Source organism: Chelonia mydas, chromosome 1, assembly GCF_015237465.2.
Source record: "Chelonia mydas isolate rCheMyd1 chromosome 1, rCheMyd1.pri.v2, whole genome shotgun sequence".
Classification (NCBI taxonomy): domain Eukaryota; kingdom Metazoa; phylum Chordata; order Testudines; family Cheloniidae; genus Chelonia; species Chelonia mydas.
In genome coordinates, this window is record NC_057849.1 from 152,253,104 (window position 1) to 152,275,312 (window position 22,209).

Sequence of the window (22,209 nt, forward strand, 5' to 3'; positions counted from 1 at the left end):
GGCTTTGAACTCGTACAGTGCTACATACGTACAAAGTACTGACAGGAACTCCACTTAATCATCACAATCTTGAACGATAAGCAGGGTATCAATTTGTTTCAGTTGGGAAAGTGCAGTTTTACACTGAGGACACCTGTTCACTAAGACTGGACTAAAACCACCAATTCATTTCACACAGATTCCCCAAACAAGTTTTGACGTCTATCGATTTAGGATGTATGTAAAGCAAAAATCAAGAGCTCAGAGTTTCTGTGTTACACTGCAAGATATTTACTTCTATATTGGTAGGCTGTAATTATCTTTGATACCAGGAAATGTTATGCTGTGCTAGAACCCCTCCATAAACTAACTGGCTTTGACATAAACAACACTTAAGATTCAGCAGGGATACATCAATATAAAACTAAGCAGCATGAAAAAAAAATTGAAGAGAATATTAAATTATTGTGCTGATATAGTCTGACTTAATGTTGTCAGTGATAATTTTCGTTTGTTTGCACATGAGAATGGTTTAGGGTCAGTCACGCTTTGCTACATTTGATTCTCACTGTAAGATTTCTGAATATTTGTGCATTCTACATATAAGCAAACATGAAGATCAGTTTAAAGGATATTTTTAATTGTGCTCATGTACTTACAGTACAGTACTTTGTATTTTGAAAGAATTACAAAAATACATGAACTATATTTCTACATTGGAGTAAGAAATTTAAATTCAATAAAATCTATATCTGTGATTCTTTTATTTTTTAACGAAAGTTTACAGTATCTGTCCAGACACTCTTGGTGAAGTTGCAACAGTAATTCAAAAGAAGTGACCTGCATAGACCAGATTATTCTTCAGTGCCAAAAACATCCTCTATTAGGGGTAAATATTTGATTCTTTTCACTGGAAGGGATGGTGGCTGCCCACTCCAGTCATCTTCATACTGAAAGTGATAAACAAGAGGACAAACTTAGAACTCCGTTTTGAAAACAGAAATAACTAGAAATGTCACAAAATAATGTTAAGCAAGTTATTTCATTTCTACATGCAAATCACCTGTGAAAAAAACAAACGTGTAAAGCATATCTTCCTAAAGAATATGGTGGTGTTGCTTTTGATCAATGCTACTGAAGGTTTTATTAAAAATATCCCATCATCTCCACTTCTGCACAATTTTTTTTAAAAATCAAAGACTGGCATGTACTGTTTTGTTCAGTCACACAACTATACTTCAAAGACATGGAGGTCAGCTAAGAGAACAAGACATTTTGTAGGAACTGTCAGCTTTCAAACGAGTAGACAAAACAAAGAAGAAATGTAAGTTAGAAGATCAAAACTTCAGGACTACATCACTGAGTAAGAATACAAACTGAAATTTTGGTTTGTCAAATATAATCATCTTACACCTAGACAAAATTACTGTCGTGCATATTAAACCACAGCTCGGATAAAGATTCAGCTGAGAAAGTCAAAGAATCAATAAAAGGATTTACATTCCCTTTGGTATCTTCTCTTTCTTCTTTTCTTTACTCATCTTTTCATTAAAATGTACTCATCTAAAATAAATTCATTATTATATATTACAGCTAACCAACAAAATAATAAATTGGATAAATAATGCCACCACAGCCAATTTGGACATAATTTACTAACTTGTTTGTTCATTTACTATAGTGCAGGATATCTCAGTATGTTATAAAAACAGGAGTACTTGTGACACCTTAGACACTAACAAATTTATTTGAGCATAAGCTTCTGTGGACTAAAACCCACTTCATCGGATGTATGCAGTGGAAAATACAGTAGGAAGATTTTATATACACAGAGAACATGAAACAATGGGTGTTACCATACACACTTTAATGAGAGATATCAGGTAAGGTGAGCTATTACCAGCAGGAGAGAAAAAAAACCTTTTGTAGTGATAATCAAGTGATTCCCCCCTATTGTTCCTCACAGGTTCTTGTCAACTGCTGGAAATGGCTCATCTTGATTATCACTACAAAAGGGTTTTTTTTCCTCTCCTGCTGGTAATAGCTCACCTTAACTGATCACTCTCGTTACAGTGTGTATGGCAACACCCATTGTTTCATGTTCTCTGTGTATGTAAAATCTCCCCACTGTATTTTCCACTGAATGCATCCGATGAGGTGAGCTGTAGCTCACGAAAGCTTATGCTCAAATAAATTGGTTAGTCTCTAAGGCGCCACAAGTACTCCTTTTCTTTTTGTGGATACAGACTAATACGGCTGTTACTCTGAAATCAGTATGTTATGTAATTTCCAGCCTTTTTTTTTTTTTTTAAACAATGAATGCAGAAGTGATTCTCCTATCTAGTGGATAACTGAATACACCTCTGTGGCTTGGGGCAGGTTTTTTTTGTTCTGTGTTTGCAAAGTGCCTAGCACAATGGAGTCCTGGTCCAGGACTGAGGCTCCAAGGCACTACGTTAATGCAAATAATAAAATAAGAATATAACCAACAACTTCCATCTTTTTGGTCTTGTCTGCAACCTTGCTCCCCTTAAGTCCGTTCACTCTGCTGCCACTAAGATGGTCTTCCTAGCCTGTAGCTCTGTCAGCTCACTTTCTGTAAGCACCTCCACTGGCTCCACTGCAAACACAAATGTCTTTTCCTGACCTTTACAGTATAACCCTGCCCAAATTATCCCTGATATTTTATTATATTGATCACAGCCTTTGTTCCTCTTAAGATGCCAATCCTAACTGACTTCTTGGTTCACAAGTGCCTTTGTCTTTTCTCCCTTGCTGTCCCATGGACACTGAAGAAATTCCCTGTCAAAATCCATAAAACCAATCCTCCCTCAAATCACCTCTGCCATGATGCCTACAAAACACTGTCATCTGATAACAGTGAGGCAAAGTGGCAAACTGTGATCACAGCCACTGACTGGCTTATTACGACTACAAACAGCACACTGCCTCTCCTCACTACCACGCAGGTCCTCCACCCCCTCTTCAAGATTCACTTCAGGCACACCACCTACAAGAAATCCGTCAGTGCTCAATGAGGCAGTTGGGCAGGCAGCCAATACAGCTAGGAGAAAAATATGAAATAAATAACGAGCCAACATATTTGTATATTTTTCTGCCTCTTTCACACACACATCCCCCCCTCACATGGTGCCCATCCTCGTAGTTTTGTAAGTGCTTTGGGTCAGAAACTGCATCCACCTCTGTTTGCACAGCACCTAGTACAACAGTGCCCTAATCCTGATGAGCATCACTGGATGCTATCACAACATAATCATTGAGTAATAGCTTTGAGTAGAATTCTGAACTCCCTGTTTGACAAGTGCCCTCATCAAAACCTGGAGCACACACTTTTAAAATCTGAAAACATATCCAGTATAATGTGGATGCTGTAAAAATATGTACAGGATCTTGCTTAGAGGCATACAAGAAAATTTTTCTGAATTAAGGAATCCAAGAAAATGACACCCAGGAAATCTTAGCAACTCAGCAGCACTGTGCCCTCACTAGCCCCTATAGACAGTTTTATAGGCTCCAGAAGCGTGAGCAAGTAGTGAAGCCAGTATGTTGTCAGGATGAAAACACAGCACTTGTATATCACTGGTGAAAATATGCAGCAGCTGAATTTAAAATGCAGTGAACCCTATGCTTCTAAACCAGCAGAAGCAGAGGAGACTAAATGAAACACATTCAATATCAGCCGTCAAGGGCTGGGTCAGAAAAGCGATGTTATATGTGCGCTAAGACGCTTTGGATTTCTTTGCTGTGACATTTTTAAAAAAAGTCAATTTGACTGGCTTATGCACAATTCTATTTTAAACCATTCTATTCTCACACCAGCACACGACAGCCAGGTCAGATTAATCTTTGCCGTTTGCTGACATGACATTTTTACTGACTCTAAGTACTAGGCTGAGAGAGACATATTAGTTGATTTCTCCATGCTACTCCCACTACCTACCACGGAAGTGGTGTATTCTGTGCAAGTTTCCACCAAGTTACAGGCAATTGTTGTTACATTTTGCAGAGTCAGTGGAATTTGTAGACTTTCCTGATAATTGTGACTTCTGAACATAAGGTCTGTGTAATAGAAAGTGTGAGCACCTGATAGTTATGCCCTTGTTCACAGGAGAGCACAGCCATTTTCCTTCCTATATTTCCCTAGAAATCCATTAGAGATGTGGCATCCACTGTGCATAAAAGAGTTACAGAGTTTCCCTGCTTTACACTGGTTCTCTGCTTCGCCCAATACCTCACCACAGAAACAAACTGCTCAAAAAACCCAGACAAGATCCATAAAGATCGAGTCCCAGATATTCTTTGTTGGATAAATCAATGGTGTTAATATGTTTTGACTTAATGACAGCAGCGGCAGCAGGAAAGGAGCTTTCAAGTTTTGTGCACTGCTGTTTTGTTTTAAACGTCTTAACTTTACCTTTATAGGAACCTTTATTGTCTGGAAAGTCGGAACTGGATTCTCTCTCCAATTCAGCCCATTGACAAACTTCTTATAATCTACTTGTTCCTTGCCATCTTCAAACCTAAAAGCAGAATATTTATATATATTTTGATTCAATTGTTACCTATTTTAATATACTTTGTCATATTTTACATCACACAACAAATTGCATATTTGATAATTAATTTCAAAAATATAGAAAATGGACAACTGGCTAAGGAGAAGACTCTGCAGAATATGTCTCTCTATTGTTCTATATATTACACTTCATATAAAACTTTACTCTTCATTATTGTCTGTCACATAAGACTTTTCATTGTCTTTAAAGTGTATGAGAGTTCAACTCATTTCAATTTTTTAAACATTACTATTAACCAATTTTTCTTCAATAAACGAATGTTATGATCAGTGGCAGCCTTATAGTTTTGGGATAAGGAGTGAAAATGTTCTTGGAGGCACCCTGTAAAATCCTGTCTTTATGTCTAGAAGAGAACCTGCTGGTGCTATAGACACACGAAAATACAGCTGATCTGGTTTATTTTGCTACTTTGATTTATAATCCTTTCATAAAAATAAGCACCCATCCAAAATGCCCTGGGCACCCATTTTGCGATCACCAGTGCTGAGTATAGCAGGACAAATGCTTGCTTCTTAATCAAAAAGTAGGAAGTATGTGCCATAAAAGTTGACTGGCATTAACCTTTGATTGCACATATTATTTTAATATGATCTATGGTGCACACACATTGAATTTCATAAGCCTTATGACATGTGATTTGTTTTTATTACCAACCTGTAGTATTGCTTTCAACCCTCTGAAGAAAAAGTTAGAGTACTACATTATGTTGACATCCTAAAACTTCATTAATTAGACCCTTTGAAGTTGTATGTTCTCAGTATAGGTTGGCCTTTTGCTGGTTTGTGGAAAGTCAAGATATAATCCACAGCACAGACTTAGAGTTCTACAGGTTAACGGAGCAGTTTTTTTATATACAGGAAAAGTGAAAGAATTTAATTACTTAAACCTATACTGGACCACTTTCATCTAAGACTGTATAGGTGCAATCCAGTGACTCCCACTGACTTCCACAAGCATTGGATTGGGGCCAAAGTCCTTTGATCTGACTGTGAAAGCACCCTGATCAGCTAAGAATGCCGTCTCTGAACTAGTACCCTTAACTAGAGTGAAAATTTTCAAGCCTGGGTGATGACAATTAGCTCCTAAATCCATATTTAGGCAGCTATGTAAAAGTGGCTTGAAAATATTCCAAATTCATACTGGTATATAGTAGGTGGCTACAAAGCCCTTGACTCGCATGGACTGCACCTGCTTACACAAGTGAATTTGAATAAGGAGATGCCCTATTTCTGAGTTATGAGTTTGGAGTCAAAGGTACTAGATGGCCTGGAAAGAGATGCCCTACATTTGAATGATCAGAGTTAATATGAGTAGATACTATAATGCTTTTCAGTAATAAAGGAAGTTAGATTTGCCTCTTCCAAAAGGAGACAACTAAGATCATGTGACACCTTGTCCCCCTTTAGTTTAGCTCTAGATCATCATCAAAGCATTTGAGGTTAGAATATGGTTTAAGAATCATTCCTCCCCACAACACTTGGAGAACAATTTTCTTCTTTCTTTGGCAGAAGACAGATAGCTCTTGTTTGTGGCCTCTGCAGAATGTGTTCACCTTGGAATACCCCAACGTGTAGAAGCCTGCTTTATCAATTTATAAGAATGTAGTGCTGAATGACTCAACCTTTTTACAAATGTTTTTTTTCCAGCCAGGAAAGTTGCAACCCAAGTGTTCTTTTTCTAGATAGCAATATTTACAGAGCTTAAGTTCCTTTGTTTTGAAAAACACTTTATTAAAATGTTAATCTGATAGCCATAGAAAGGGCTATGTCACTTTGACTTAACGGAATATTTGTTGAGTATGGCTGTGCTGCAACTTCAGTTTGTTTGATAGCTTCTGTATATTCTGGGTATGAATAAGTGTTTAAGTTGGTTACAGGGAAAGATTAAAGGACTAACACAAGCTGGTTTGTACAACTGGTCAGTATGAGCTGAGTAATGTTGGTGGCTAACCTGTGGTAAATATACTGATTAGCATGTACCTAACAAATGTATACCACACTACCTGTCTGTCATAGGGAACAGAAAAACCAAAAAAATGTTTGTAAAAAGTTAAGTTCTAAATATTGGTACCTGCGAGTTCCTTAAGGCCACAGTAGAGACAGGTGTGTCTAAGGTGCCAAACACATTGGGCTGGAGAGAGAGTATGGCAGGATGACCAGGGGAGCCTTTTGAGTCCTGCCGTCTGCCTCAAGATCTTTTTTGGTGTGGATGGGGAATTATGCCTACCCTCCTGGAGGGAGCATAGCACCCCCAAAATGTACAGAGTTTTGAGGATAGGTTTCTGGGTAAAAGTCACAAGGGCTCACGCACCAAGAGATAGCAAAAAAACAGAGAGGTCTTGGCCTGTTGTGGGAGGGAAGTTCTAGGGACAGAATTATTCTGGCCCAAATCTCATTGCTCTGGCCCTTCTGAGGATCAAAGATGCCTGAATGTCTTCTCCCTCTTTCTGTTAAGCCAGGGGAGGTGGGGTGCTCAGAGGAATGTGTGACCCTCGGGGTGGTACCATGTAAAAACAAATTAACAGTTTTGCATTGTTCAAATTAAAATTGAAGCAAACCGTAACGGTTTCGTTGTGTGTTGGCTCATACACATGTGGAAACTTGGGGGTTATACAATGGAACTAAAAAACAGCCAGCAAACAGCGGCAACCTGAAGGTGCTGCATTTTCCACAGCTCTACTCAAAATGCATCTAGTTTGCATAAAGTTAGTCTTTGATGTATGCACTCTTCTACTGAATGTTCATCACTGCATCCCATATAGGGATTACAGTAAATTTTGGAGTTACGGTGTGTGGGCCTCCTGGCACAAGGAGCAACCACTTGGGATATTAGGTTCCAGAGGCACACCCGCTCCAGCCCTCCCCAGCTTGGCAGCTGCCCCCACAGGCTTTCCTGAGTCACAGCTGCCAAGCCTCCATCTGCCCTAGAAGCCCACCACAACCACCTCACAGCAGCAGGGCTGAGAGAAACCACCCAGATGTGTCCTCCACAGCGATTATTTAGCATAAAATTTACCATTTTTTTTAAAGCCACAAGCTGCGTGCAATACAGACGAACTAACTCATGATCTTATATTTGAAACCTTTGTCGTACATTCCCTCTCCCTGCTTCCTTTCCTCCATTTTATCTTTCCTCATTCGCCATGTCCCTATTTAGTTTGTAAGCCCTTTTTAATTGCCTATTAGTGCACTGTTAGGTGCACAGTGAATAAATAAAAATAGGATCAAAAGAAAATACCAACTATTTCAAAATACAAAATTTTATTTTTCAAGCATTTTAATTGTGCTTGTGTATTAAACAAGCTCATTGTTCCTTGTATGTTTGCATAAACTTAAAGAAATGCTATAATAAATGTTGCATTTTACTGGTAGAAACAAATAGGAAGTCTCTGCATATCTTAATACATCATGGTAAAAAATCTGCACCTGCTCTGTAATTTTAAAAAATATATTTATACCAATGAGACACTAAGAATTGCCTTAGTACTTTCAATGCACTGTAACTTGACATTATTGGCCAAGATTCTCTCTTCACTTGCTTAGATTGGGATGCTCCTTGGAACAGAAATCATGGGTGAAATCTTGGGCTCATTGAAGCCAATAGCAAAACTCCTATTTACTTCAATGTGGCCTAAATCCTTCCTCTGTTTGATAAGAGCCACCGACACCTGCGGCATTATATACAAATGTCAAATAATAGATATTTATGGGTATTACTTTTTAAATAGAAAATTAAAAGTTAACAATAAGTTATTTAGAAAAAAACTGCAAGCTGTAGGATATATACCCCCAGCTAATACAGTAGCTAAAGTTGCCTGTGTTTGTGGGATTTGCCTTATTTTCCTCCTTAATACATTTAATAAATTCAGAAATGTTCATTAGAAATACCCAGGGAAATAAAAATCAAATTTTTCCTCATCCATAAAAATAGGTGAAGGGACATCAGTGATAAGTGGCACTGCTTTAGATTAAACAGTAGACTTTCCAGAAGTGAAACTGGCTTATCAGCAGCAATGCTACTATGTTAGATGTTTCATGGCTGTTCAAACTTCATGATAAATGGGGGGATGGAGGGACAAGATACTAAATATTCTTCAAACACTCCTATTACCTGCAAGGTAGAGTTTGAGGCCTCCCAATAAAATGGAAATTAATTCCAATTAAATCCGTTACAGGAAACATTTTCCTGACCACAAACCCAAATAAACACAAGTCACTATTAAATACACATCCTTGCTTAAGTGGTATCAACTACACAAGCCTTTGTTTAAGAATTTAAATACTTTCCTCTTATCTGTAATGTAAGGACTTGCTGTACACACTGAGATCTTTCAATGCAACGAATCTTTATCTTATCACTCAAATTACTCGCAGTCCTTTATCATATAAAGCAACTTTTGGAATGAAATGATCTTGCAATAGATATTAAGCCTCCTCCTTGTCCTCTAAGATTGTATATTATTTTAATAATAATTTTAAATGAAAGGGGTTTGGTGGATTTTTGGTTTTGAAGCTGACTCCATTCAGCCCTCCCTTATAAGAGAGGCTGTCAACTTTCAAAAGCTTTCCCTCATGCCAAACAAGACACATTTATTTTTGAAGCCTATGATGTATCAGGTCTGCCAGTTCTTCTTCGGTGTTAGATAGTAAATAAAGGAAAACTCCACTTCATTCCTCCTCTAGTTGCATCTATTCAATCACAGTCTTTGAGACTATGAGAATTCTAACTCTAAATGCCAATTGTCCCGATGCACTTTTTCTGCTGGACAGCTTTGTGGGAGTTCTAAAAAAATGAATTTTATACGTCTTTTGACTAATGCTTGTGACCCAACCGTCAGAAGTGATGAATGGCCAGCAATTTGTAGAAGTCATCCATCTGGCTACCACAGGGAACTCCTCTGAATGCTTTTGGTGCATAGACAAACTGGGCTTAAAAACAATGGTGCCTTAGGTTTCTTAAGGCAGACTTGCAGGTAAAGAGTGACTTTAAAAGATTTCTCCCCCAAGCAGTGTCATGTGAGCTTGGTGAAGTGTAGAGGGCTAGATTTGGGCATTAAGGATTTAAAGGTGGTCAAACTTTCCCTCACCTTCCTGTTTGAACAGAATCCTGTCATTCAATGGTAAATCCCTGAAGCATATATTGAACTTCTGCTAAAAGCTAGAAGCTTGCATGCATGAAAGCATCTATTCCTGACAAGAAATAAGACCTCCTTCTGCTTTTGACATGATGTTAAGAGGTCTCCATATTCTCAAAATAATTTTCTTAATGATTTCTAGTAGGGGAAAAAAAGAGACCAAAGACCATATTCTAAAACTCAGACTAGACTGTTGGCCAGTTGGCTTAGCCCTGCTTCAAAGAGGGGGGCTGGACTTGATAACTTCTCAAGGTCCCTTCCAGCCCAACATTTCTATGATTCTGTGGAGGCCTAGCAATCTGTGATGAGTGTTCAGATCACCAACTGGTAAACCTGTTTTTATTGTGAACTCTGCCCTCTAGAGTCTTGACACAAGGGCACTGAACATTTGTGCTTTTCTGTTCTTGTTCTGATCAGTGTAGCTGATCAAGAATTCTACTTCAAAGAATATATGTACAACCAAATTAACACTCCAAGAAAAAATACTGAAACTATTATGTAAATTCTGCTTTTGCCAATAATTTCTCTCCCTTTTCTAAAAAACTTAAAATATATATTTCAGGTAAGAACAACACCAAGAGTAATATAGGAGTAACAAAGAAGGACTGTTGTATCTATAGTGATACCATCTATTTGATTCATGAACTTTTCCACGTTATTCATCATGGCATCTTTCTCAGATCATATATAGTGTACCTTCTTGAGATACTATGTTTTTTCCTCAAACCAATACACGGAGAAAGTGAATGTAAAAATGGGAATTCTCCACCCATTTATCCCAGACAATAAACATTAGTGGTTAATTCTTGTAAGCTTATTCAATCATAGTATTCATACATAGCCTAGGTGATTTTTTCTGCCAACCAAAAATGACAAAAATGCTGCAATTCTCTTCCTTGTGAATTGCAAATGTTTACCAATATGAAGACTCAAAGAAATGCATGGAAAGAATCAGCACAATAGCATATACACAATTCTGTGAACTGCTGAAATTCTTAGGAAATATTTCTACAATTTACGTTAAATACTCACCTGCCATTAAACATACATTACATTACAGTGCAAGTGACTTGTACTCACACACAGCACTTTATCTGGCTATGACTTACATGGTCAGTAAAGCTCGCAGAAGATCATCAGCCACTGGCAATCTGAAGGACTTGCAAATAGTCCTGCATTTCTCATGGGGCAGCAACCCACATCTGCACAAATATAAAATGAAATGAAAAAATGTCCTTCATGTTGTCTGTCTTCACAGGTTTAACAATATGGAAGCAAAATGTATATTTCAAATGCATGTTTTTGTGAATAAGGAAATAATATAAAACTTGTTGAAAATCTAAGGGTAAAAATGAAAATCAGATTTCACAAAACTTCACTTTTGCATAATAGGAAAAACATCAACACTTTACACACACAGCCCTCTTCCCCTAAAGTATTTAAGACACATGTATACTACAAGTGGAAGGTATACGTTTACAGATTTCTAATTCTAAATCTATGATCCACAAAACCCGAAGGACAAATAATTTATGTAAGTGATTATTTTGAAATGACTAAAAATCCCAGGTTTTTTATTTTTGATAAATGTCTATTTTTCCTCCAAGATTTAAAAAAAAAAGTTTTTCTATGGTGACAGGACCAGGAACATAACTATTTCACAGGCTACTCAATACATTTGAAATGATGGAGACTCCATCAGCAAATCAGAAAGGAAAAAAAAAGAGGACAGAGAAGCAGTCTAGTTCTCATCCATCCTCACATGGCTCCTACCAGAAACCAAATCCTTTGAATGTATTCATATGATATGCTAGGCAAGAGAGAGACAGAACCTGGGTCTCCAAATAGAGTTTTATCAAATTGTGAACCAGCTTTAAAAAAAAAGGAGTCAATTATTAGCTTGCATTAAATACAGAAACCTTACTTTTCACGGTCATTGTATACAAAGGTAGCAGACAGTTGTCCGAAATACTCAAAGCTATTTTTCTTTAGCTGTTCTTGAGCCACTGCAAGAAGGAAGTTGATGTCCATTTCAAACTCATTTTGCACGCTGTAATAACGTCCAATAGTCATAATTTCATGTTCTGACAATTTTTCACCAGCGATATTCACCATCAAATTTCTGTTAGCAAGAAACAAATAAATTAAATAGACAAAAATAAGCAAAACAGTCAATTTAAAGCAGAGTATTTAATGTAATTAAGAGTTCTGTGAAATTAGGTGATGAACTATGCTCAACTTGTGGTGCTGATATTAAGTCCATATAGTTTAACGTGAACTCAACACTACTCAAGAAACTGTTTTAGGAATTACCTAAATTGTAACTCTTTAGGGAAGAGACCATTTCTTCCTACCGATCTGTAAAATACCTCGCACAATGCTGGTCCTATACAAATCTTTGTAATCTTTGAAGTACCTTTCCACAGCAATGTCCTATTGGAGTCATACTGAAGACAGTATTTATTGTGTGATTGTCTATGTCCAACTACTGTACATGATCTTATTTCATCTTCCACCCTACTTGATCAGATATTTGTAGACTATGAGCTAGCAACGCAACTGCACTTATGTCACGTACACAGAAAATACAGAAAATAGGGAAACAGGCGAGGATAGTGCCAAAAGGACAGAGACACAGAGCTAGGCACGCAAATGGGGGAGAGGTGTGAAGTTCCACTCCCCAGCACAGAGGAAGTGCTGTGAAAGCTGGCCCCACCCCAGAAGCTCTGATTGGCAGATGGATAAAAAAACAAGGAGCTGGGCAGAGAGATGTCAGGAGCATGGTGCATGGCTAAACCTTGCACAGTTCTCTGACAATGTAGCCCTTAATAGTCAACAATTAATTCATAACACAAATACATACTGCCCCCCTCCCACACACACACACACACACACACACACAACTCTACCACAAATTTAACGATTGTTTTATTTGTTTCGTTTAAATGATTTGCTTTTTGGGGAGCCCTGCCCAAATAAAGGTGTCAATCCAGGGCCTGTGAAGTCTAAATTCTCAGAGCTATCCACTGAAGGATACTGAACACAATGTACTCTCTGCTTTGATTCAGCTGGTTCACTGTGAGCTGGACTTGTACTAAGTAACGCAGAAAGACCCTTTATTTACAACGACTGGAGATGAATATCAGGAGAGGACAAGGTATACAGAGCTCCAGATAAATCTGATTTCCAGACACAGGCAAACTGAGCATTTGCATTTGAATTGAATGCCTACCATGAAATACAACACTATACCAAAGCTTGGTCCCTCCCTTGTTATTATGTGTTTTACGGGTAATGCTCAGAGGCCCCAATCAAAATTGAAGGCCTTTGTGCTGGCCACTATACTACCATCGTAGAGGACTATCCCCACCCCAAACGGCTTACGACTAAGACTCAGACCCTTCAATGATTTAAGCATACGCATAACCTTACACATATGAGTAGTCACTTTGACTTCAGTGAGTCTATTCACATGCACAACTTTACATCCACACTTAAATCTTTGCAGGATTAGGATCTAAATAAGTCCTTCCATATGTTTTCTCAACTCAGACAATGACAATCAAAGCACCAAAGATTTCACCAGATGACATTATTTTCTCTTTTGGAATTTAAGGGACTTTCTAGGGTTACTATAATCTGAATAGTGCTGAAGACCCAAAATTTCAACTCAGAATTTTATTGACTTCTCCTGCCAGGAAACAATGTCAAGTAACCTGAATCTTCCCTGTACAGTATAGTTGTAGTTGTGTGGGTCCCAGGAAATTAGAGAGACAAGGTAGGTGAAGTAGGATCTTTTATTAGATCAGCTTCTATTGGTGAGAGGAACAAGCTTTCAAGCCACACGGAGCTGTGTGTGGCTCGAAAGCTTGTCTCTCCCACCAAACAGAAGTCAGTCCAATAAAAGATGTTACCTCAGCCACTTTGTCTCATGAATTTTCCCTGTAACTTAGTTTTCTTTTCTTTTATTTTTTTCATTCTATAAGAATGAAGCAGATTGAGATTAGGAGGATCGGAGAAGAAATTATAATTAACTGCTCAAGAAAACTGTTTCACAAGATGGATGAAAGAGCAGCATCTTCATTAAACCCATGTGATTCTGCTTTCTCTCTCACAGTGAATGGCCCTGCATATCACCTTCTGAAAACCAGAGGTCAGGACAGGACTAAGACAGGGTGTTTAATTTTCCAGACTGCTCTTTGCTCTCTTTAACAAAGCTTCTCAATAGCATGACCAATACCTCTGCAGATACTTTCTGTGTATTCCATTTATTTATTTCCTGTTTTCTATGCTGTATGATTTGGGGTTTGTAAACAGAATAAATAAATGCTATAATTAGAATTCTGCTTCACTGCATCACATCTAAGGGTGTATCTTCTCAGTGTAGCTTGAGGAAAAGTACACAAGAGAGGATCTGTGCATTATGGAGAAAGCTATTTTGACTCATTAACTAGACAGACAGGAGTATATTTGAACTGTAAACTTCAGAGCACAGTAAAATTCTTGTCTCATTCTAAGACAAGCCAGGAAGACTGTAGTACTGGAGCATAAACTTAAGTGTCCCTTACAGCTTCAGACTGTCATGCAGGTGTGTGCATGTACTAAAAATATGCATTTTGTAAAGGCCTCTAATTGTGAAATGCTGTGAAAGATTAAAAGCAATAGTAACATATGAGAGAAAAATAAAATAAAAAACATACGTTCCCTCAAAAAAATTGACTTTTTATAGAAGCAGAGAGGTTTTCTGTTTGCTTTGGCATAAAAATATTTTCCCTCCGAATGGTGGATATATTTCCAGGCAGTTCTATAGTAATGCATATATTGCAAAATGGAACAAGACGACTGGTTAAGATAGTTCAAATCTGTGGATACTCCCCGGTCAGAATTGGTGGGATTCCACTCCACAAGGGGGTTCAGAAGGCCAGCAGTCGCAGGTGATGGGCACACATTATGAGGTACAGCTCATCCCCACAGGAGCCCTCTGCACCTCAGCACACAGGAGGTATGAAGAGGTAGGCCTGTGGTGATCCATGTAAGAGATGAGGCTAGAAGATCCACTGCTTTGTGAGTCCTCCTCTCCTCTCACATTTGTGGAGGAGGATATTGAAGCCTCGCAGCTTAAAGAAGGACCACAGAGTGGCTCCACAGCCTTGGGGAGAGAATGCATCTCATTCCATGCCCCTCTCACACTGCCCTGCCCAAACAGCTTAGCACTCAGGCGGTTCACAGCGGCACAGAATTCGGGCTTCAAAGACTACACATTAAGCTTAAATGTAACAAAAGCTACACCTCCCAAAATAAAAACCTTTTCCCACTAGACATAAGTGCAGTCAGTCCTTCTAAAGTCTGCCCCTCCAATTTGGTAATACAAGTGCTAGAGACTTTGACACATTACCAATGCATGGCAGAGAACAACAAAATATTTCAGATAATTAGTGCAGAATTGGGACCAGAGCAAATATTTAATGATCAAGTTATTTGGTTTTTAAACAGATTACTGGGCATATGCAATAAACTGCTTACTCAAATAGTACGGTTTTTCAACATATACATCATCAACTAGGTTTTTTGCCCTTTCTTACTGTAGTAGTAAGACTAACCATCTCAATGCATTTAATGGTCTAATAACTTGACTTTGATCATGGACTGACTCCTATTTGATCTCAATAAAACTTCTAACACCGATCCCTGAGTACCTCGAGCAAAAAGAAGATGCCAGTGGCACTGACTTCTCCTGGTATGACTCTTACCTCTCTAGACACCCATTTTTCATTACTGAAGATGGGTTTTCTTTCTTTCGTTGATACTTCTACTATGAAGTGTTACAAAGACCTGTCTTTGGCCCTTTTCTTCTCACCTATATATCTTCTAATATATTTCATCAGTAGTTTCTATCTGAGCTAACATTTCCCTATGGATGACATCCCATGGTACATCTCTTTATTTCCCATTTACCCACCCAACTTACCTCCGAAGCTCCTGATTATATCATCATATACTACTACTCAAAGTTTCAAAAACTGAAGTCCTAAGTAAAACAATCTTCCCTGTCCCACAGCTTTGACTTTACTACCACTCTCTTTAGCTCAGACCCCTTCTTTACCCCCAAAGCCAGAAATCTTGAAGCCAGCCTTGATCCTGAATTTAATTTCCCTTTCCATATATAACTTGCCTATAAATTTGTTCATTACCACCAATGGATCATTGCCAGAATCCAGACTTCCATTTATCCAACCTCTGCTCAAATACTTATGCACGCTTTAATCACTGCCTGAGTGAACTACTACATTCCCCTCTTTTAAGATCTTCCCAGTTTGTTTCCTATACTTCAAGGGGCCTGGATTCAGTGACCAGGCTATCATCTTGCTCAAAGAATCAGGACTGAATTAACCCCATTCTCTCTTATTGTTTCCTATCCATCTCTGAATTCAACTCAAAGTTGTCTTCCTGATTTTCAGAACTTCCAGCTGACTTGGCTGACCCTACCTGTCTGCCCATACATTCACCTACTCCCCTGCCTGTGCAGTCCTGATCTTATTCTCCTGTGGCCACATGGCTAACTCCACAGGGAACAGCCACATTCATTTGTGCTGTCCAAGCTATTCAAAAAATTCTCTCGGTCTAAGCCAGAATCACTTCCTTTTCTTTAAATTTCACCTGAAAAACCTTTCATTGTATTGCATTTCACACAAAGTCCTAAAACTAGTGGAAATCAAATACAAGTCATCTATCACTTAACACTTAATACACAATTGTGCAAAGAGCTTCAAGAAACAGCAATGCTCTGTGCATTTCTCAAAAATCGTCCTCAGTAAATGTTAAAACTGAGAATCCCTCGTTCTTACCTGAAAGGGTTATATTCCATCACCTTGGTGTGTTCCGGGTCAGTGGCTGCAAAAATCTGCTTGATCTCTCTGGAACTAGGTTCTCCTATAGCCTTCAGTTTGTTCAGGATGAGGCTGATATTGGCCATTGGGAACTTAATGGAGGGGGGAGGACAGAAAATATATATTACACGCAGAAAGGCATTACTTAGTTAATGTATGCACAGTGTTATGGAGATGTACGGCACTGTGTAATTGCTAAGCATTATCATCTTCATTGTCTCCTCTCAAACGTGCAGTACATATCACAGCATTTTCTAGGTGAGTCTGAGACAAAGCCAACTGCTGGGAAAATTTGCTTTTTACTGAAAATGTTAAAATCTCACTAAATGTACTTATCTGTTACACCTTCAGAAAGCTTAAATTTCAGTGACTGAAACGCTGCCCAGTCTTGCTTCAATGCAACATCAAAGCACTTAGAGGTACATTTTAAAGCACAAGTTTAAACAGTACCTTTGCCCTCACTGTCCACTGCTGCATCCCACTTAATCCTCATTAAATACAGATGATCAATTTAAAATAAATCTTTGTGTCCTTCGCTTTGGTGAACAGTTCACTGCAGTTCCAATGTATATGCTCAGTCATATAAACTTGTCATTCACACTAAGTTCAGCACAGATTGTACTATTAGGAACCAATTTTTCCCAGAACGTAAGATGAACATTTATTTCAACAGGTTTCAGAGTAACAGCCGTGTTAGTCTGTATTCGCAAAAAGAAAAGGAGTACTTGTGGCACCTTAGAGACTAACCAATTTATTTGAGCATGAGCTCTCACGAAAGCTTATGCTCAAATAAATTGGTTAGTCTCTAAGGTGCCACAAGTACTCCTTTTCTTTTTGCATTTATTTCAACAAGTGTCATTCTTCCCGATTAGGCCATTCCAATTAGACTTGAGCACTTAAGCTTCAAATCCAGCATTCAGCTTTGCTATGTTAAAACCCTGTACATAATTTGCTTGCTACTCTTAAAAGTGTGTAGTCAACAAGAATAAAACTTTGATTTTTATTTTTTGGAATAAACAGTCATTTAACAAATGCTGAATCAAGTTCTTGAAAGTCAGACATGCTCTGCTGCAGAACATACAGTATAATGAAACAAGCTGAAAACTGTTTTCTCCCATTCAATACATGATGTTATTTTGAGTAGCAAATATTGAAATTAGATAAGACTGGCAATTAAGGATCTAACCATAAGAGATGTTGGGCCCAACTCCCAGCTATACTTAGCATAACCGAGAGTCAGGTCCAGCGTCTCTTAGTCCTCTTCACATCACTCTGGTTGTGTTAAGGGCCCTAAAAGTGGGTGTACCTTAAGACCCTAGTAACATTGCCTGAGCAGCGCAAAGGGGCCTTACTGTAATTAATAATCACCTGTTTGAATTAACCTACTTGCTAGACAGGACCTGCACACTTTGTGACTTAGGGCTTGTCTACATGAATACTTACTTTACAGCAAGCTGGAGTGTGACTCTACCGCGCACGAGTGCATGGCAGGCTGGCTATCTGTCCGTGTGTACCTTGTTGACACACATTTCCAGCTCCTTAATGTGCTTTCATCTAGTCTCTTCAACTTGGCTAAAATATGTAGAGCTGTGTGGGAACTGGAATTTCTAATTTGTGGGAAATTCCTCCGTGTCTAACTTTGTTTTCATTCCAAATCGAAACAAAACCAAACAATTTCACAATTTGCCACAAAATGACATTTTTGAAAATAATTCATTTTGGATCAATCAAAATGTTTCCTTTGATTATAACTTTTCAGATTTTTTTATTTTTTATAATATAAAAATAAACTAAATTTCAAAATGAAAATCAAAATGCTCTGTTTCAAAAATATAGAAATGGAACTTTATCAAAATGCCTTTAAAAAAAAATCTAAACAAAATTGCAACAAAAATCAACAAATTTCTGCAGAAAGCTTCTGTTTTGGCACAATGGAATTTTGTAATGGAGAAATGGTCAGTCGGAACTTTTTTGACCAACTCTAAAAACAGATACTGATGAGGAAAGTGATCAAGGCAAAGGAAGGAAACAGAGAACTAAAGTTTAAAGAAATATTGAATTTAAAAATAAAAGGATTAAGAATAATCTTAAAACTCTCTTCCTCTAGAACGTATTTATTTTTTATCTGTTTATCTCCAACTTTTATTGGAGTTCCTTACATTTGCTCAGGTAAGTGAAGTACATGACTCCACCTGAAGAGGTGCATGAAGTACTCTCCCTGGACCACTGTGACGAACAAGCATACTTAATCCTAATATTCAGTATTCAAATACCATGTATAAATCACCTAGGCATCAGTACAACAGTAAAGCTTATTCTCACCATCTGTTTTAAAGTCTTATCTGCACGAATAATAGTTTTCAAAACTCATTTTTAAAGGGCTGTTTTCTCAACGTTTCTTGTTCACATTCTGCAGATTGTAATGCTGATATATGCATTCACTTAGTCTGAAAAACTAGGATCTCATTTATTTGCTTAGGGATTAATCAAATGCAAACAGCAGCTCCAAAGAACATTTGTAGTTTAATGGTGCACTGTATATTTTGGAGTAAGTTTGGTTATGATACTAGGAGTACAAACAAATTGCAGGGAATAAGAGGTATATATATAGATTTATTTTTTTATTAATACATAACAGTTAAAACACTTTATATCAACAAGCACTCTACAACAAATAATCCTTACTTCACTGAGTGAGGTAGACAATGTTAGTACCCTTATTTTACAAAGAAACAGAGGCTGAAAACCTGTTTGTCTCACTCAAATGAGTAGTGCATGGGGCCCAAAGGCATTAAGGGCTAGATTGTGTCTACTCTACCACGACTAGGTAGTGGAATAAGGATTTCCACCCTCCCACATGAAACAGTGTTAGGCCTACCCGCCCCTGGGATCTGGGACTTCGGCACAGCAGAGTCCTTGAATGGCTGCTTCTTGCCTGCCTTCCCTTTCAGTGAGCAGGTGGGCAGGGAATAGGTAAAGATCTGACTAGAGTGACAGTGCTCCCCCCCTCCCCCACCCCCACAAGATGGCAGGACACAAGGCTGGAGGGCAATCTCCTTTCTTATTAAGGACTGATTCCGTGTATTCTTTGCCCCTCCCCACCTGCCACTGTGGGAAAGGCAGCTTTGGAGAAATAATGACTCAGACACACTGAGTCTGAGGGCTTGTCTACACTGGCACTTTACAGCACTACAAGTTTCTCCCTCAAAGGTGTGAAAAAACACCCCCCTGAGCACTGCAAGTTTCAGCGCTGTAACATGCCAGTGTAGACGGTGCACCAGCGCTCGGAGCCGCGCTCCCAGAGCTGGTATCTATGCCCCTCGTGGAGATGGTAGCGCTGTGAGAGAGCTCTAGCTCTAGCCGTGGCAGCGCTTCCACGTTGCCAGTGTGGCCAAGCGGAGACACATTTCTTTCTGGTGCTCCACCACAAGCAATGCAATTTATGCTTTGTATAGAACTGTGCCTCAGGGCACCATCTGGCCCTCAGGGAGTTGCTCAAGGTGAGTATGGCAGAGCAGAGGTTAGAACTCAGGAGTTCCTGACGTCACATATTCTTCAAATACATTTTAAAATAATTTCAGAATAATGTTTTCAACACTTCAGAGAAAAGACTTCCCAAATATGTACACCTACAATCATAGTTATTTCATCAGAATCTCTGTAAGTGTATGCTTCTCCACAACATACCCAGCCCAGTAGTCCACCCATAATACCCTGCCATTCTTTTTAGCAGCTTGTTTTTATCTTCTCCTCCAAGTTACTATTTCTGCTAGTGCCTCATGTGACCACTGCTGTTGGAAGACGCAGCCAGAACAACTATGAGATACCTTGTGGCTTTGGTTAACATTGACTCTGTTACCAGGACCAGATATAAATTAACTGGCACAGGAAAAGTATGTATCATCACTTTTTCCCCTCCTTCTGCTAATTATTGCTTTCCTTTCTGAAAACAATGCCAGTGTCAGCAGATCATGAAACTCAATGCAACTGAGAGCTTGAATCCCCAGCTGTGAAGGGAATGTGTGATATTTGTGACAAAGCAAATGATCAGAGATTGTATACACATGGGGGGGGGGGGCGTTGCGGAGGGGAACGAAATGATCAAATTGTTAAGATAAATAATTAAATAATGATAGTTCAGTACACATTGTAGTGTGAAGAAACATGGTAAACTTGGTTCTGAGAAAATTATATAGATATGATACTCAATGCATAGTGCTGAAAGGCAAAATAAAGTAGCAAAAGCCCAATTCACCTCATCTGCATGCTTCTCCATATAGTTGAATGCATACTCATCAGCATCCACCAAATGAAAGTTGTGACCATTGAAACAAACTCTGGCTCCAACAAACAGATCCTGAGCTTTGAAGTACTCAGATATCTCACTCTTAAAGAGCTCCTGCCCAGGCTTCTTAATACGACTTCTTTCCAGGAACTTCCCACCAAGTATCCCTGGAGGAACAGAATTGTAAATTATTAGCTGTACTTTGCTATTTTGTTTTTAAATATTAGTTTTCATCTTCAAGTTTCATCTCCCATACTCCCTCTCTCATTCCTGAAAAGGACCATCTATATCAGTGCCCACAGCAACAATTACACTGTGCACATTCCATGACACTCCTTTTAATGGCTACCAAACACCTTCCTTTTTTCATGAAAATGTGACAGAAGTTTGCCTCTTCTCATGGTTTCCACAACCCAGACACCAGCACTCGGATCCTTGGGAGGGATACAACACAAGCAATTGCACTTGAACTGCGAAAGCCAAATACAATTTTGGATAAGGAGAACATCCTAGTGATATATACTGAATTTTTGGTTTACCATTATTTCAACTTCTTTTTAAGAGCTTATGAATGTGAAAAACATACCACTGAGGTAGCTCTAGCTTTCCCAGATAGCTCTTCCAATGCAACTTAATTCTGATCTGTTTTCCTTTATAAACTTGATGTCCTCATGGTAATTTTGTTTTCATATATAATTATTTTATTCACATCATGGGAATTGAGCACATGGTTGAAGGGCACTGTGTGACTTATACTATAGGGGGATTTTAAAATGTAAATTACATTTAAGTGCCAAGTACAAGTGCAAGTAGGGCAGACCGGGTACCATTGTTTGTAAAGCTAAAGTGACTAGCATGTAAAACAGTAGAAGGAATAGGCTTTCTTTTGAATTGATTTACTATAGTTTTGCAATGCCCAGCAAATCTGCATCACATTTACCAAGTTCTAAAATACACTCTGTCAAGTGTTATGTTTTATCAAGATATGTTACTATGTTAAATGTGCACTATGCCAATTCCGTAGTGCCTGGGCTTCATTTCCTGTTTATATCTAACCTTTCAAACCAAAAGCCAAAAAGCATACTTTTGTAACTTTTTATGATGTCTTACATATTCTGTAGTGATGTAAGTCCAATAAAAGGCTGATGGACAGTGTAATAAAATGCCATTTATAGTCAAAACTGTAAGTGAATGTGAAACCCAACTACTTATTAAACAAGAGTTTGGATCAGATATCTTACTTAATTGCTTTACTAACATCATAAAAATGACAGAAAAAAATACATTAAGGTAATGATCAGGGTCTAGCTTAAACCCCAATAAAGC

The 22,209-nt window shown here is 38.3% G+C and overlaps 1 protein-coding gene across 2 annotated transcripts in view; it reads right to left on the reverse strand.

Annotated features, from left to right (window-relative positions):
* Positions 1 to 598: 598 nt before the first annotated feature.
* Positions 599 to 22,209, reverse strand: part of EFHC2 (EF-hand domain containing 2) — an 89,851-nt gene continuing 68,240 nt past the window's right edge. The window contains exons 10-15 of one of the 2 annotated variants that reach the window (XM_007064441.4): positions 20,854 to 21,050; positions 16,557 to 16,690; positions 11,636 to 11,833; positions 10,821 to 10,913; positions 4,415 to 4,520; positions 599 to 929 (exon numbers count right to left, since the gene is read on the reverse strand). In XM_007064441.4, the coding sequence (XP_007064503.2) occupies positions 834 to 929; positions 4,415 to 4,520; positions 10,821 to 10,913; positions 11,636 to 11,833; positions 16,557 to 16,690; positions 20,854 to 21,050 (824 nt within the window). In that variant the 3' untranslated portion in view covers positions 599 to 833. The remainder of the gene's footprint in view (positions 930 to 4,414; positions 4,521 to 10,820; positions 10,914 to 11,635; positions 11,834 to 16,556; positions 16,691 to 20,853; positions 21,051 to 22,209) is intronic. The other variant, XM_043538111.1, reaches the window with a different exon arrangement.